Source organism: Coregonus lavaretus (assembly GCF_964263955.1).
Source record: "Coregonus lavaretus genome assembly, chromosome: 14".
NCBI lineage: Eukaryota > Metazoa > Chordata > Actinopteri > Salmoniformes > Salmonidae > Coregonus > Coregonus lavaretus.
The window spans coordinates 18,268,212-18,284,394 of NC_140001.1; the positions used below are offsets into that span (position 1 = coordinate 18,268,212).

At 40.6% G+C, this 16,183-nt stretch overlaps 1 protein-coding gene across 2 annotated transcripts in view; it reads left to right on the forward strand.

The window, feature by feature from the left end:
* Positions 1-16,183, forward strand: part of LOC311141018 (prostaglandin G/H synthase 1-like) — a 93,210-nt gene that overhangs the window by 66,818 nt on the left and 10,209 nt on the right. For both annotated transcript variants that reach the window (XM_084176297.1, XM_084176296.1), the window contains one exon: positions 14,804-14,951. In XM_084176297.1, coding sequence (XP_084032423.1) covers positions 14,804-14,951 — 148 coding nt within the window. The remainder of the gene's footprint in view (positions 1-14,803; positions 14,952-16,183) is intronic.

Sequence of the window (16,183 nt, forward strand, 5' to 3'; positions counted from 1 at the left end):
ATAGAAGTAGGCCTATAGGCTACCTGGCCTGCACCCAAATGTAGGCATATAAATGTGCCCATTTGGGGATCTGATAGTATTTCTGATTTGTTTAATGCACCACCACTAATGAGCTGTGGAGCTTCTCAAAGTAATATTTTCTTCAACTCAAACAGCAAGCAAACAAAGTATGTTTTTACATCCATTGAGAATGACAATAGTTCCTTAATATATTTGAAAAATCTTTCCATCTCTCTCCCTTTCGATAACCACTCAGCATGAAAGGGGAAAATGTCATGCTTTGATCCAGTGGAAACGTCATAAAATAGGCCTACCTGATGAGCTCTTATCCCTTGCGCAAATAGCCTACAGCTGTGTCTGTCCCGAGCTCACTGGCAGCAGGAAACTCTTGAGGGCCCAGAATATTTTATACAATGTTGCAAGTTTGCTAGAGTGAGCTTCAGACCCAACCCAAGTTGATAGTTGATACAATGTGTCAAGTTCTTTGCAGACAGGCCATGCGTAGCCAATGTGATTTATAGGATATTTATTTTAATCAGGATATTTTCTACCTGCAGGCTGCAATGTTTTTATTTGTTGGCTTAATGTAGGCTATTTTTACATAGTTGGCAATGGCAATAGAAGTGACCTTTTAGGCTTGTATCATTTTCATTTAAATTTGGATAGAATTTTGATTAACCACATGACAATGATTGAGATACGAAAATGTTCTTATAAATTAAATGAAACTGTTCCATGAAAATGTGCATATGAAAACAATAACTGGCATACAGATCGGTAGACATGGTAGGATAAATTGGCATTCCACATGAGAAAGGTTGCCGACTGACTCTTCGTGTAGCCTATTACCGGCAACTTCAGGAGAGTAACAGCAGAATCTGCGAAAGCCAGCAGGAGTGGGAGGAGGATGGTCGGGTCAGGTTATGTTTTTTTTTCTTCTGGTTATCTTGATCTCTGGCTCCCTCTTGAGAAATGTGTGTCTTATTTCAATAAAACAGTGCACTTAAAGCATCAATGCATATTTAATGCATTCAGAAGGTATTCAGACCCCTTGACCTTTTGCACATTTTGTTACGTTACTTGTTTTAAAATGGATTAAATTGTATTTTTTCCTCATTAATCTACACACAATACCCCATAATGACAAAGCAAAAACAGGTTTTAAGAAATATTTGCAAATCTTTTAAAAATAAAAAATGGAAAAATCACATTTACATAAGTATTCAGACCCTTTACTCATTACTTTGTTGAAGCACCTTTGGCAGCGATTACAGTCTCAAGTCTTATTGGGTATGACGCTACAAGCTTGGCACACCTGTATTTGGGGAGTTTGTCCCATTCTTCTTTGTAGTTCCTCTCAAGCTCTGTCAGGTTGGATGGGGAGCGTCGCTGCAGAGCTATTTTCAGGTCTCTCCAGAGATGTTTGATCGGGCTCAAGTCCGGGCTCTGGCTGGGCCACTCAAGGACATTCAGAGACTTGTCTCGAAGCCACTCCTGCGTTGTCTTGGCTGTGTGCTTAGGATCGTTGTCCTGTTGGAAGGTGAACCTTCGCCCCAGTCTGAGGTCTCTGGAGCAAGTTTTCATCAAGCATCTTTCTGTACTTTGCTCCGTTCATCTTTCCCTCGACCCTGACTAGTCTCCCAGTCCCTGCCGCTGAAAAACTTCCCCACAGCATGATGCTGCCACCACAATGCTAAACCATAGGGATGGTGCCAGGTTTCCTCCGGACGTGACGCTTGGCATTCAGGTGAAAGAGTTCAATCTTGGTTTCATCAGACCAGAGAATCTTGTTTCATGGTCTGAGAGTCTTTAGGTGCCTTTTGGCAAACTCCAAGCCTCATGTGCCTTTTACTGAGGAGTGGCTTCCGTCTGGCCACTCTACCATAAAGGCCTGATTGGTGGAGTGCTGCAGAGATGGTTGTCCATCTGCAAGGTTCTCCCGTCTCCACAGAGGAACTCTGGCTCTCTGTCAGAGGGACCATCGGGTTCTTGGTCACCTCCCTGACCAAGGCCTTTCTCCCACGATTGCTCAGTTTGGCCAGGCGGCCAGCTTTAGGAAGAGTCTTGGTGATTCCAAACTTCTTCCATTTAAGAATGATGGAGGCCACTGTGTTCTTGGGGACCTTCAATGCTGCAGAATTGTTTTGGTACCCTTCCCCAGATCTGTGCCTCGACACGATCCTGTCTCAGAGCTCTACGGACAATTCCTTCGACCTCATGGCTTGGTTTTTGCTCTGACATGCACTGTCAACTGTGGGACCTTATATAGACAGGTGTGTGCCTTTCCAAATCATGTCCAATCAATTGAATTTACCACAGGTGGACTCCAATCCAGTTGTAGAAACATGTCAAGGATGATCAATGGAAGCAGGATGCACCTGAGCTCAATTTCGAGTCTCATATCAAAGGGTCTGAATACTTATGTAAATAAGGTATTTCAGTTTTTTCCTTTTACTAAATTAGCAAACCTGTTTTCGCTTTGTCATTATGGGGTATTTTGTGTAGATTGATGAGGATTTTTTTTCCCATTCAATTTTAGAATAAGGCTGTAACGTAACAAAATGTGGAAAAGGGTAAGGGGTCTGAATACTTTCCGAATGCACTGTATATCACCAATAGTACATTTACCGCTAATTCCTAGAATTTCTAATCTACAATGTTTGTTTGATTACAGTAATTTCTGTTAAATCATTAATTTACTGTCCTAATTGTCGGAGGGGACACGTTGTTTGCAGACCACACAACCTGTGCTACACTTGTGAGAAACAAGCTTTGGTTTATTTCATTTCATTTACGAGTTTTGTCAATTTAGTCGTCTTTTGTGTGGAGCGCCTGTCAATGTTGAGTAAGGACGTGCACCTGATTATGCATAGAAGTAGGCCTATAGGCTACCTGGCCTGCGCCCAAATGTAGGCATACAGTAGTTAATTTTTATGAAAACACATAGGGTGTGTCTATATATGGAAAAATACATATTTTAGAATTACTACCAATCGATTGGTCAAAAGAACAGACGACTTTCGGTCGACTAAGTTTTTTGTTGTTGTCGGGGACAGCCCTAAAAACAACACATTTCACTCCACCTAACCGGTGTATGTGACGATTAAACATTTTCTTTTTTTTATGTATACCTACTTTCAGATATACAGTACCAGTCATAAGTTTGGACACACCTACTCATTCAAGGGTTTTTCTTTATTTTTACTATTTTCCACATTGTAGAAAAATAGTGAAGACATCAAAACTATGAAATAACACATATGGAATCATGAAGTAACCAAAAAAGTGTTAAACAAATCAAAATATATTTAAGATTTAAGATTTTTCAAATAGCCACCCTTTGCCTTGATGACAGCTTTGCACACTCTTGGCATTCTCTCAACCAGCTTCATGAGGTAGTCACCTGGATTGCATTTCAATTAACAGGTGTGCCTTGTTAATTTGTGGAATTTCTTTCCTTCTTAATGCGTTTGAGCCAATCAGTTGTGTTGTGACAAGGTAGGGGTGGTAAACAGAAGATAGCCCTATTTGGTAAAAGACCAAGTCAATATTATGGCAAGAACAGCTCAAATAAGCAAAGAGAAACGACAATCCATCATTACTTTGAAGCTTTCTTCAAGTGCAGTCGCAAAAACCATCAACCGCTATGATGAAAGTTCATTAGAATTAACTGCACCTCAGATTGCAGCCCAAATAAATGCTTCACAGAGTTCAAGTAACAGACACATCTCAACATCAACTGTTCAGATGAGACTGCGTGAATCAGGCCTTCATGGTCGAATTGCTGCGAAGAAACCACTACTAAAGGACACCAATAATAAGAAGAGACTTGCTTGGGCCAAGAAACACGAGCAATGGACATTAGACCGGTGGAAATCTGTCCTTTGGTCTGATGAGTCCAAATTTGAGATTTTTGGTTCCAACCGCTGTGTCTTTGTGAGACGCAGAGTAGGTGAACGGATGAACTCTGCATGTGTGGTTCCCACCGTGAAGCATGGAGGAGGAGGTGTTATGGTGTGGGGGTGCTTTGCTGGTGACACTGTCTGTTATTTATTTAGAATTCAAGGCACACTTAACCAGCATGGCTTCCACAGCATTCTGCACCGATACGCCATCCCATCTGGTTTGCGCTTAGTGGGACTATCATTTGCTTTTCAACAGGACAATGACCCAACACACCTCTAGGCTGTGTAAGGGCTATTTGACCAAGAAGGAGAGTGATGGAGTGCTGCATCAGATGACCTGGCCTCCACAATCACACGACCTCAGCCCAATTGAGATGGTTTGGGATGAGTTGAACCGCAGAGTGAAGGAAAAGCACCCAATAAGTGATCAGCATACAGTTGAAGTCGGAAGTTTACATACACCTTAGCCAAATATTTAAACTCAGTTTTTCACAATTCCTGACATTTAATCCTAGTAAAAATTCCCTGTCTTAGGTCAGTTAGGATCACCACTTTATTTGAAGAATGTGAAATGTCAGAATAATAGTAGAGAGAATGATTTATTTCAGCTTTTATTTCTTTCATCACATTCCCAGTGGGTCAGAAGTTTACATACACTCAATTAGTATTTGGTAGCATTGCCTTTAAATTGGATTGGTCCATACCAAGATGGCGTATTGAATAGAAAGCGATACAAACCACCTCAAGATAAAAACATAATATTCAAAATCAGTAAGTTAGACTAAATATTAGCATTTCATATATTCACAGTAAATAACATTCAATCTGGATAATAACACAAAACAAATCATAAGGCTAGAGAAATATATCGACAAATATTACAACAACACGCAACACCCAAACATGGCGGAAGATAAACGAGGAGAACCAATCCCCAAGAGAAAACGCGACGCGTCGACTGATACAGATGATATATGCTTTTCACCACTGGGTCTGGTAAGTGTGGAAAGCGACCTGTTGAAGTCGATAAATGACAAATTGGGCATACTAGAATTGGTCAGTAAGGACGTAAAAGTTGAAAGCGAGTCTTGAAATGAGTGACAAAAAAACAGCGATAATGGAAACAGAAACCAAAAAATTACAAGTGACAGTAACTGACTCCAACACCATCAACACCATCATTATGTTTGCCGACGACACAACAGTGGTAGGCCTGATCACCGACAATGATGAGACAGCCTATAGGGAGGAGGTTAGAGACCTGGCCGTGTGGTGCCAGGACAACAACCTCTCCCTCAACGTGACCAAGACAAAGGAGATGATTGTGGACTACAGGAAAAAAAAGAGGACTGAGCACGCCCCCATTCTCATCGACGGGGCTGTAGTGGAACAGGTTGAGAGCTTCACGTTCCTTGGTGTCCACATCACCAACAAACTATCATGGTCCAAACACACCAAGACAGTCGTGAAGAGGGCACGACAAAGCCTATTCCCCCTCAGGAGACTGAAAAGATTTGGCATGGGTCCTCAGATCCTCAAAAAATTCTACAGCTGCACCATCGAGAGCATCTTGACTGGTTGCATCACCGCCTGGTATGGCAACTGCTTGGCCTCCGACCGCAAGGCACTACAGAGGGTAGTGCGTACGGCCCAGTACATCACTGGGGCCAAGCTTCCTGCCATCCAGGACCTCTATACCAGGCGGTGTCAGAGGAAGGCCCTCAAAATTGTCAAAGACTCCAGCCACCCTAGTAATAGACTGTTCTCCCTGCTACCGCACGGCAAGCGATACCGGAGTGCCAAGTCTAGGTCCAAAAGACTTCTCAACAGCTTCTACCCCCAAGCCATAAGACTCCTGAACAGCTAATCATGGCTACCCGGACTATTTGCACTGCCCCCCCACCCCATCCTTTTTACGCTGCTGCTACTCTGTTAATTATTTATGCATAGTCACTTTAACTCTACCCACATGTACATATTACTTCAACTATCTCAACTAGCCGGTGCCCCCGCACATTGACTCTGCACCGGTACCCCCCTGTATATATAGCCTCCCTACTGTTATTTTATTTTACTTCTGCTCTTTTTTTCTCAACACTTTTTTTGTTGTTGTTTTATTTTTACTTAAAAAAAAATTAAAAATGCACTGTTGGTTAAGGGCTGTAAGTAAGCATTTCACTGTAATGTCTGCACCTGTTGTATTCGGCGCATGTGACCAATAAAATTTGATTTGAAGATGGAAACGGACGTTAGGGAACTTAAAAATGAGAACAACCTTCTGAGAGAAGCCTTACTAGACATCCAAACTAGATCGATGAGAGAAAATCTAGTACTTACGGGTATTCAGGAAAAGGAGGGAGAAATAACCGAGAATATTATGAAGGATTTCCTGCATACAGCACTTCAAATCCCACTCGAGGCTGTCGATAAAATCCAACTCGAACGTGTACACCCTTTCGGACAAAGAGAATAGAAAGGTTCAGAACTTTTGTAAGACATCACAGTAAAGTTGAAATATATATGGCAAATAGAAATCCTAAATGGATGGTGTTAAAAGATAAATGGGAGGTGTTGAATGGAATTGAAGGATGGGACTAATAACAACTAACAATAACAAGATAACTAATAATGTAGGCACGCTGTGTCCATAATAAGTGTATGGGTTGTAGATTGGGAGCTTTTGTGAAGGAGCACAGTTAGAAAGATATGGCATATAGAAGCAAACCGGATGGACATCATGAAAATGATCGGAGAGGTTGAGAGTAGAAGAAGTTCAGGAGAAAGAACAAACAAAATGTAATTATTGTAAAATTGACTGTGTCCATGAAATGTAGGTAGTGGGTATGGGCTGGAAGTAGAGGCCTAGGCGTTGTTGACTAGTTGACTCCAAGTGGGGAAAGGGTGGCGGGCTTGGAAAGTAATAAAGGGGAATATATATATTTTTTTAAAGGATGTGTATGTACAGTGGGGGAAAAAAGTATTTAGTCAGCCACCAATTGTGCAAGTTCTCCCACTTAAAAAGATGAGAGAGGCCTATAATTTTCATCATAGGTACACGTCAACTATGACAGACAAATTGAGAAGAAAAAAATCCAGAAAATCACATTGTAGGATTTTTAATGAATTTATTTGCAAATTATGGTGGAAAATAAGTATTTGGTCACCTACAAACAAGCAAGATTTCTGGCTCTCACAGACCTGTAACTTCTTCTTTAAGAGGCTCCTCTGTCCTCCACTCATTACCTGTATTAATGGCACCTGTTTGAACTTGTTATCAGTATAAAAGACACCTGTCCACAACCTCAAACAGACACTCCAAACTCCACTATGGCCAAGACCAAAGAGCTGTCAAAGGACACCAGAAACAAAATTGTAGACCTGCACCAGGCTGGGAAGACTGAATTTGCAATAGGTAAGCAGCTTGGTTTGAAGAAATCAACTGTGGGAGCAATTATTAGGAAATGGAAGACATACAAGACCACTGATAATCTCCCTCGATCTGGGGCTCCACGCAAGATCTCACTCCGTGGGGTCAAAATGATCACAAGAATGGTGAATAAAAATCCCAGAACCACACGGGGGGACCTAGTGAATGACCTGCAGAGAGCTGGGACCAAAGTAACAAAGCCTACCATCAGTAACACACTACGCCGCCAGGGACTCAAATCCTGCAGTGCCAGACGTGTCCCCCTGCTTAAGCCAGTACATGTCCAGGCCCGTCTGAAGTTTGCTAGAGTGCATTTCGATGATCCAGAAGAGGATTGGGAGAATGTCAGATGGTCAGATGAAACCAAAATAGAACTTTTTGGTAAAAACTCAACTCGTCGTGTTTGGAGGACAAAGAATGCTTAGTTGCATCCAAAGAACACCATACCTACTGTGAAGCATGGGGGTGGAAACATCATGCTTTGGGGCTGTTTTTCTGCAAAGGGACCAGGATGACTGATCCGTGTAAAGGAAAGAATGAATGGGGCCATGTTTCGTGAGATTTTGAGTGAAAACCTCCTTCCATCAGCAAGGGCATTGAAGATGAAACGTGGCTGGGTCTTTCAGCATGACAATGATCCCAAACACACCGCCCGGGCAACGAAGGAGTGGCTTCGTAAGAAGCATTTCAAGGTCCTGGAGTGGCCTAGCCAGTCTCCAGATCTCAACCCCATAGAAAATCTTTGGAGGGAGTTGAAAGTCCGTGTTGCCCAGCGACAGCCCCAAAACATCAATGCTCTAGAGGAGATCTGCATGGAGGAATGGGCCAAAATACCAGCAACAGTGTGTGAAAACCTTGTGAAGACTTAAAGAAAACGTTTGACCTGTGTCATTGCCAACAAAGGGTATATAACAAAGTATTGAGAAACTTTTGTTATTGACCAAATACTTTTTTTCCACCATAATTTGCAAATAAATTCATTAAAAATCCTACAATGTGATTTTCTGGAAAAAAAGATGTCATTTTGTCTGTCATAGTTGACGTGTACCTATGATGAAAATTACAGGCCTCTCTCATCTTTTTAAGTGGGAGAACTTGCACAATTGGTGGCTGACTAAATACCTTTTTTCCCCACTGTACACTAAGTTGACTGTGCCTTTAAACAGCTTGGAAAATTCCAGAAAATCATCATTTGAGTCAATTGGAGGTGTACCTGTGGATGTATTTCAAGGCCTACCTTCAAACTCAGTGCCTCTTTTCTTGATATCATGGCAAAATCAAAAGAAATCAGCCAAGACCTCAGAAAAAAATGGTAGACCTCCAGAAGTCTGGTTCATCCTTGGGAGCAATTTCCAAACGCATGAAGGTACCACGTTCATCTGTACAAACAATAGTGCGCAAGTATAAAAACCATGGGACCACGCAGCCATCATACCGCACAGGAAGGAGACGCGTTCTGTCTCCTAGAGATGAACGTACTTTGGTGTAAAAAGTGCAAATCAATCCCAGAACAACAGCATAGGACCTTGTGAAGATGTTGGAGGAAACAGGTACAAAAGTATCTATATCCACAGTAAACCTAGTCCTATATCGACATAACCTGAAAGGCCGCTCAGCAAGAAAGAAGCCACTGCTCCAAAACCACCATAAAAAGCCAGACTACGGTTTGCAACTGCACATGGGGACAAAGATCGTACTTTTTGGAGAAATGTCCTCTGTTCTGATGAAACAAAAGTAGAACTGTTTGGCCATAATGACCATCGTTATGTTTGGAGGAAAAAGGGGGAAGCTTGCAAGCCGAAGAACAACATCCCAACCGTGAAGCACGGGGGTGGCAGCATCATGCTGTGGGGGTGCTTTACTTCAGGAGGGACTGGTGCACTTCACAAAATAGATGGCATCATGAGGAAGGAAAATTATGTGGATATTTTGAATCAACATCTCAAGACCTCAGTCAGGAAGTTAAAGCTTGGTCACAAATGGGTCTTCCAAATAGACAACGACCCCAAGCATACTTCCAAAGTTGTGGCAAAATGGCTTAAGGACAACAAAGTCAAGGTATTGAAGTGGCCATCACAAAGCCCTGACCTCAATCCTATAGAAAATGTGGGCAGAACTGATAAAGCGTGTGCGAGCAAGGCCTACAAACCTGACTCAGCTAAACCATCTCTGTCAGGAGGAATGGGCCAAAATTCTCCCAACTTATTGTGGGAAGCTTGTGGAAGGCTTCCTGAAACGTTTGACCCAAGTTAAACAATTGAAAGGCAATGCTACCAAATACTAATTGAGTGTATGTAAACTTCTGACCCACTGGGAATGTGATGAAAGAAATAAAAGCTGAAATAAATCATTCTCTCTACTATTATTCTGACATTTCACATTCTTAAAATAAATTGGTGATCCTAACTGACCTAAGACAGGGAAGTTTTACTAGGATTAAATGTCATGAATTATGAAAAACTGAGTTTAAATGTATTTGGCTAAGGTGTATGTAAACTTCCGACTTCAACTGTATGCATGACACATATCAAAAATACTGTTCATATTATGCATTAAACTGACAAAAATGTAATCATCATTTATATCGGGTATGGTGGCCATTGGCTCAACTTACCCCTAGGCAAACATTTTGACTATATTAGCCCATACAGGTACAAGGATGCACTTTCATGCTATGTTTAGGACCTCATATTGTATCTTATAGAAACCCCAACGGATGTACAAAACAATCTTCTTCGGTTTAGATACAAGCATCATGAAACCTATAACACAATACATTTATTTGACTTTGTGAAAATCTTTTTTTTTTACCTAACTTGCTTACCACTTTGTCCATGTGGGATTTTCCTTTACAGATTCCATGAAATGATGACCTCTTCCTAAGTATTTGGTCACATGATGGTGGCTCAACTAACTCTTTGGCTCAAGGTACCCGACACTCTCCCCAACATGAAAAGTTGTCTGAAGTGCATACAGATCTTGGCTATAATGATCTGTCTCATAAGATTGTGTGTCAGGGTTAGGGTCATTAGAAGTCAGTCTATTCAGGAAGTAATCTGAAATTCCAATCTATTTTCAATAATTTCTCAATTAATCGAAAAGCAGAAACTATGTATTTCAAGTCACTTCCTGAATTAAGTGACTTCAACTGAATTGACCCCAACCCTGATGTGTGTGTCGTCGTAGTTCTTCTTTTGAGCCAGGCACATTTCGTGTAAGAGAGATACAGGGGAAATGATAAGGCTGTAAAAGTGCCTTCAGAAAGTATTCATACCCCTTGATTTATTCCACATTTTGTTATGTTACAGCCTGAATTCAAAATGGATGAGAGGGCGGGGGGTTCTTACCCATCTACACACAATACCCCATAATGACAATGCGAAAACATGTTTGTTTTTTATGTTGCTAATTTACTGAAAATGAATAAAGTATTCACACCCCTGAGTCAATACATGTTAGAATCACCTTTGGCAGCGATTACAGCAGTGAGTCTTTCTGAGTAAGTCTCTAAAGTAGTGTTCACATTTGCAGTTTGAACAGCCAAAAAGCACATGGAATTGGATATTTCAAGCCACATTTCAAACCACCTTCATAGATGGTTTGAAGTCAAATACAAATCTGATTCCTGGCCATGTGACTTGTGTCTGAACGGTCAAATCTGATTTATTTGCCCCTCATGTTGTTTTTAGACTGTTCTTCGGTATATCTTGTTGCTTGCTAGGTACTCTGTTGACAGGTTGACAAGAACATGTGGTAGCTAACTAGCTTGTTAATTGTTTACAAACAAATCAGTGAATGTGCTAGAAAGCTAAACAGCTACCTAGCTAGCTAGTTAACTGCTGTGGCTAGCCAAAAAGGACTTGTTTTGAAAGTTGGATTATCTTATCTTTTGAAGCTTTAAAAGTGTTCTTATCCTATGATTTGGAACATTCAAATCAACTGGGAAACATCCATGGCAGGCATTGTTGTCAACTTAGCTTGCTACACAACTGCGTGACAGGAAGCACAATCACCACCACAAATCAGCATACACCACTGCACACACACCCGTTGTTACTATGACAACTAGGGTAGCCTTGTCAGGAAATGACTGCTGTCTGAACACACATCCGATTTGTGTCAGTAGTACAACGCAGATTTGAAAAATTTGAGCATTAAGGCCTGCAGTGTGAACAAGGCTGAAGAGCTTTGCACACCTGGCTTGTAGAATATTTTTACATTATTATTTTAACAATTCTTCAAGCTCTGTCAAGTTGGTTGTTGAACATTGCTAGACAGCCATTTTCAAGTCTTGCCATAGATTTTCAAGCCGATTTAAGTCAAAACTGTAACTAGGCCACTCTGGAACATTCAATGCCATCTTGGTAAGCAATTCCAGTGTATATTTGGCCTTATGTTTTAGGTTATTGTCCTGTTGAAAGGTGAATTTGTCTTCCAGTGTTGTCTGTTGGAAAGCAGACAAGGTCTGTTGAACCAGGTTTTCCTCTAGGATTTTGCCTGTGCTTCACTCTATTCTGTTTCTTTTTATAAAATAAAAAAAAACACCCTAGTCCTTGCCGATGACAAGCATACCCATAACATGATGCAGCCACCACCATGCTTGAAAATATGAAGAGTGGTACTCAGTGATGTGTTGTGTTGGATTTGCCCCAAACATAACGCTTTGTATTCAGGACATAAAGTTAATTTATTTGTCACATTTTTTGCTGTTTTACTTTAGTGCCTTATTGCAAACAGGATGCATGTTTTGGAATAAAAAAATTTCTGTACAGGCTTCCTTCTTTTCACTCTGTCATTTAGATTAGTATTGTGGATTAACTACAATGTTGTTGATCCATCCTCAGTTTTCTCCTATCACAGCAATTAAACTCTGTAACTGTTTTAAAGTCACCATTGGCCTCATGGTGAAATCCCTGAGCGGTTTCCTTCCTCTCCGGCAACTCAGTTAGGAAAGGCGCCTGTATCTTTGTAGTGACTGGATGTATTGATACACCATCCAAAGTGTAATGAATAACTTCAAAATGCTCAAAGGGATATTCAACACTATTAAACACTATAATTGCACACAGAGTCCATGCAACGTTTTATGTGACTTTTTACTCCTGAACTTATTTAAGCTTGCCGTAATGCCTCTGCTGATCCCACAGCTATTGTATGCAGTAATCATGTGCCTATGAACCAGAGCTATACTGTTAGCACTGAGGCGGTGTGCCGTAGTAGGAAGTCCACTGTGTGCAGCTCACCCTGCACTAACATAAATAGCATGAGCATGTCTACATCTGCTATGCTTCCCAGTAAAGCATGAAAACAATCAAGCATCCCTGAAAAGTGCTAAAAATAGCCCACATTAACGTATGTAGCCTAAGAAACAAGGTTCATGAAGTCAATAACTTGCTAGTAACAGATTACATTCATATTCTGACTATCTCTAAAACTCACTTAGATAATAGCTTTGATTATACAGTGGTAACAATACATGGTTATAACATCTACAGAAAAGACAGAAATGTCAATTGGGGCCGTGTTGCGGTCTATATTAAGAACCACATTCCTGTAAAGCTTAGAGAGGATCTCATGTTAAATACTGTTGAAGTGATATGGCTAGAGGTTCATCTGCCTCACCTAAAGCCCATTCTTGTGGGAAGCTGCTATAGACCACCAAGTTCTAACAGTCAGTATCTGGATAATATGTGTGAAATGCTCGATAATGTATGTGATATCAACAGAGAGGTATATTTTCTGGGTGATTTCAATATTGACTGGCTTTCATCAAGCTGCTCACTCAAGAAAAAGCTTCAAACTGTAACCGGTGCCTGCAACCTGGTTCAGGTTATCAGTCAACCTACCAGGGTAGTTACAAACAGCACAGGAATGAAATCATCAACATGTATTGATCATATCTTTACTAATGCTGTAGTGATCACAATATAGTAGCCATATCTAGGAAAACCAAAGTTCCAAAGGCTGGGCCTAATGTAGTGTATGAGGTAATGCAATACGTTTTGTAGTGATTCCTATGTTGATGATGTAAACAATATTTGCTGGTCTGTGGTGTGTAATGAGGAGTACCGGACGCTGCACTTGACACATTTATGAAATTGCTTATTCCAGTTACTAATAAGCACAACCAATCGGTTGTGCTGCCAGTCTGGCAGCACAACCGATTGGCAAACGTACTGCAAATTGAGAAATCATGTTACTAAACTGAATAAAAAGAAGTAGAAACTATACTATAAAACAAAAATAAATGATATAAAGAATGATGGTAGTAAAAACCTAATTCATCACAAAACCCACTGATGTTGCCAACTACTTTAATGATTTTTTCATTGGCAAGATTAGCAAACTTAGGCATGACATGCCAGCAACAAACACTGACACTACACATCCAAGTATATCTGACCAAATTATGAAAGACAAGCATTGTAATTTTGAATTCCATAAAGTGAATGTGGAAGAGGTGAAAAAAGTGTTGTTGTCTATCAACAATGATAAGCCACCGTGGTCTGACAACTTGGATGGAAAATTACTGAGGATAATAGCGGACGATATTGCCACTCCTATTTGCCATATTTTAAATTTAAGCCTACTAGAAAGTGTGTGCCTTCAGGCCTTGAGGGAAGCAAAAGTCATTCCGCTACCTAAGAATAGTAAAGTCCCCTTTACTGGCTCAAATAGCCAACCAATCAGCCTGTTACCAACCCTTAGTAAACTATTGGAAAAAATGTTTTTTGACCAGATACAATGCTATTTTACTGTAAACTAATTGACAACAGACTTTCAGAACTCTTATAGCGAAGGACATTCAACAAGCACAGCACTTACACAAACTGATGATTGGCTGAGAGAAATTGATGATAAAAAGATTGTGGGGGTTGTTTTGTTAGACTTCAGTGCGGCTTTTGACATTATCGATCATCGTCTGCTGCTGGAAAAATGCATGTGTTATGGCTTTACACACCCTGCTATGTTGTGGATAAAGAGTTACCTGTCTAACAGAACACAGAGGGTGTTCTTTAATGGAAGCATCCAACATAATCCAGGTAGAATCAGGAATTCCCCAGGGCAGTTGTCTAGGCCCCTTACTTTTTTCAACGTTTACTAATGACATGCCACTGGCTTTGAGTAAAGCTGACCCTCAACTGCAGCTTATAACTTCATCTTCATACACAGTCACTACCTTGCCTCGAATAGTGCAGTTTTAAGCTCTCTCTGTTTCTTGTCTGTCTGAACATGTTAATCTTTCCTAGATCATTCTCTTCCCCATTTCCAAATCAACCCCTATCAACTAACCATCTGAGAGCTATTATTATGTTGCCTGTTTCTTTTGAATACTTTTTTTATGTAGTCATGCATCCTATATTTATACAGGTAATGCCTGTCTGAGCCTTTCAGATCTAGTGTACACCAGTACCTATGGGTATGGGGTCTGAGGTTTAGTTGGTTTTAATCCTGTTTCTCTGTTTCTCAGATAGGAGGTGGGAAGAACATCCACCCAGTGGTGACCAAGGTGGCCGAGGGGGTTATTGAAGAGTCCAGGGCTCTGCGTCTCCAACCCTTCAACGAGTACAGGAAGAGGTTCAACCTGAGGCCCTACACATCTTTCTCTGACTTCACTGGTAAGACTACATATTTAGAGTTTAGAAATACCGGCGATACTAAAGGCTTCTATAGACCCATTTCCCGGCCGCGTCATAAAAAGTTGCATGCGCAGTTGGTATTGGTATTGGTATTTTATTAGGTTCCCCATTCGCTGTTGCAAAAGCAGCAGCTACTCTTCCTGGGGTCCACACAAAACATGAAACATGACATAATACAGAACATTAATAGACAAGAACAGATCAAGGACAGAACTACATCAATTACATTATTTTTTACAAAAGGCACACGTAGCCTACATATCAATAGATACACACAAACAGTTCTTAATCAGAAACCTCTTTGTTTACGTAGCAGTGGATACGATCACATGCAACTTCAAATGCAGATCGTGCAAGTTAAGAAACACGTAATCAGATGGTTATCGTCTACAACATTGCAGATGTCATCAGAGGATTGATTACCAGGCAAGCTAGCAAGCCAGCGAGGAAAGGTAAAATATCCCAAATAGAGCCAGAAGAATAATATACGTGTTGATCATAGCTATAGCCATCAGTCTTGCGTGTTTTCATGGTTATCACTCACTCACTGTTAAGTTTGTCAATGTCTCAACATCTGCATTAGCTATCCTGCGACAGAGCTATTTGATGTCGGGTTGCGCGCATCACTCAAACGTAACGTTTGATGGTAAACAGAAAATGGCTCTATGGAATCGGGTGCTCATCTGGGTAAAGTCATGAATCCAAAAAGAAAGGGTAATGGCATCTCCCAAAAAGACAGCAACAACAACAGGTATTTTCTAATGCATAGCTGCTCTTTTACTAATGAAAAAGCAGACTCATTTCGACCTCAATCGATGAATCTTCGACAAAGACTGATTTGCGGTCGAAAGAGTAAGGGGTGTGCCTTAAGAATGTATTCACACCCCTTTACTTTTCCACATGTTGTTGTGTTACAGCCTGAATTGAAAATTTATTAAATTGAGATTTTGTCACTGGCTTACACAAAATACCTCATGATGTCAATATTTTATTTTTATTTTATTTTTTTACACATTTATAATAAATGAAAGGCTGAAATGTCTTGACTCAATAAGTATTCAACCCATTTGTTATGGCAATCCTGAATAAGTTCAGGAGTAAAAATGTGCTTAACAAGTCACATAATAAGTTGCATGGACTCACTCTGTGAGCAATAATACACTACATGACCAAATGTGTGTGGACACCTGCTCGTCGAACATCTCATTCCA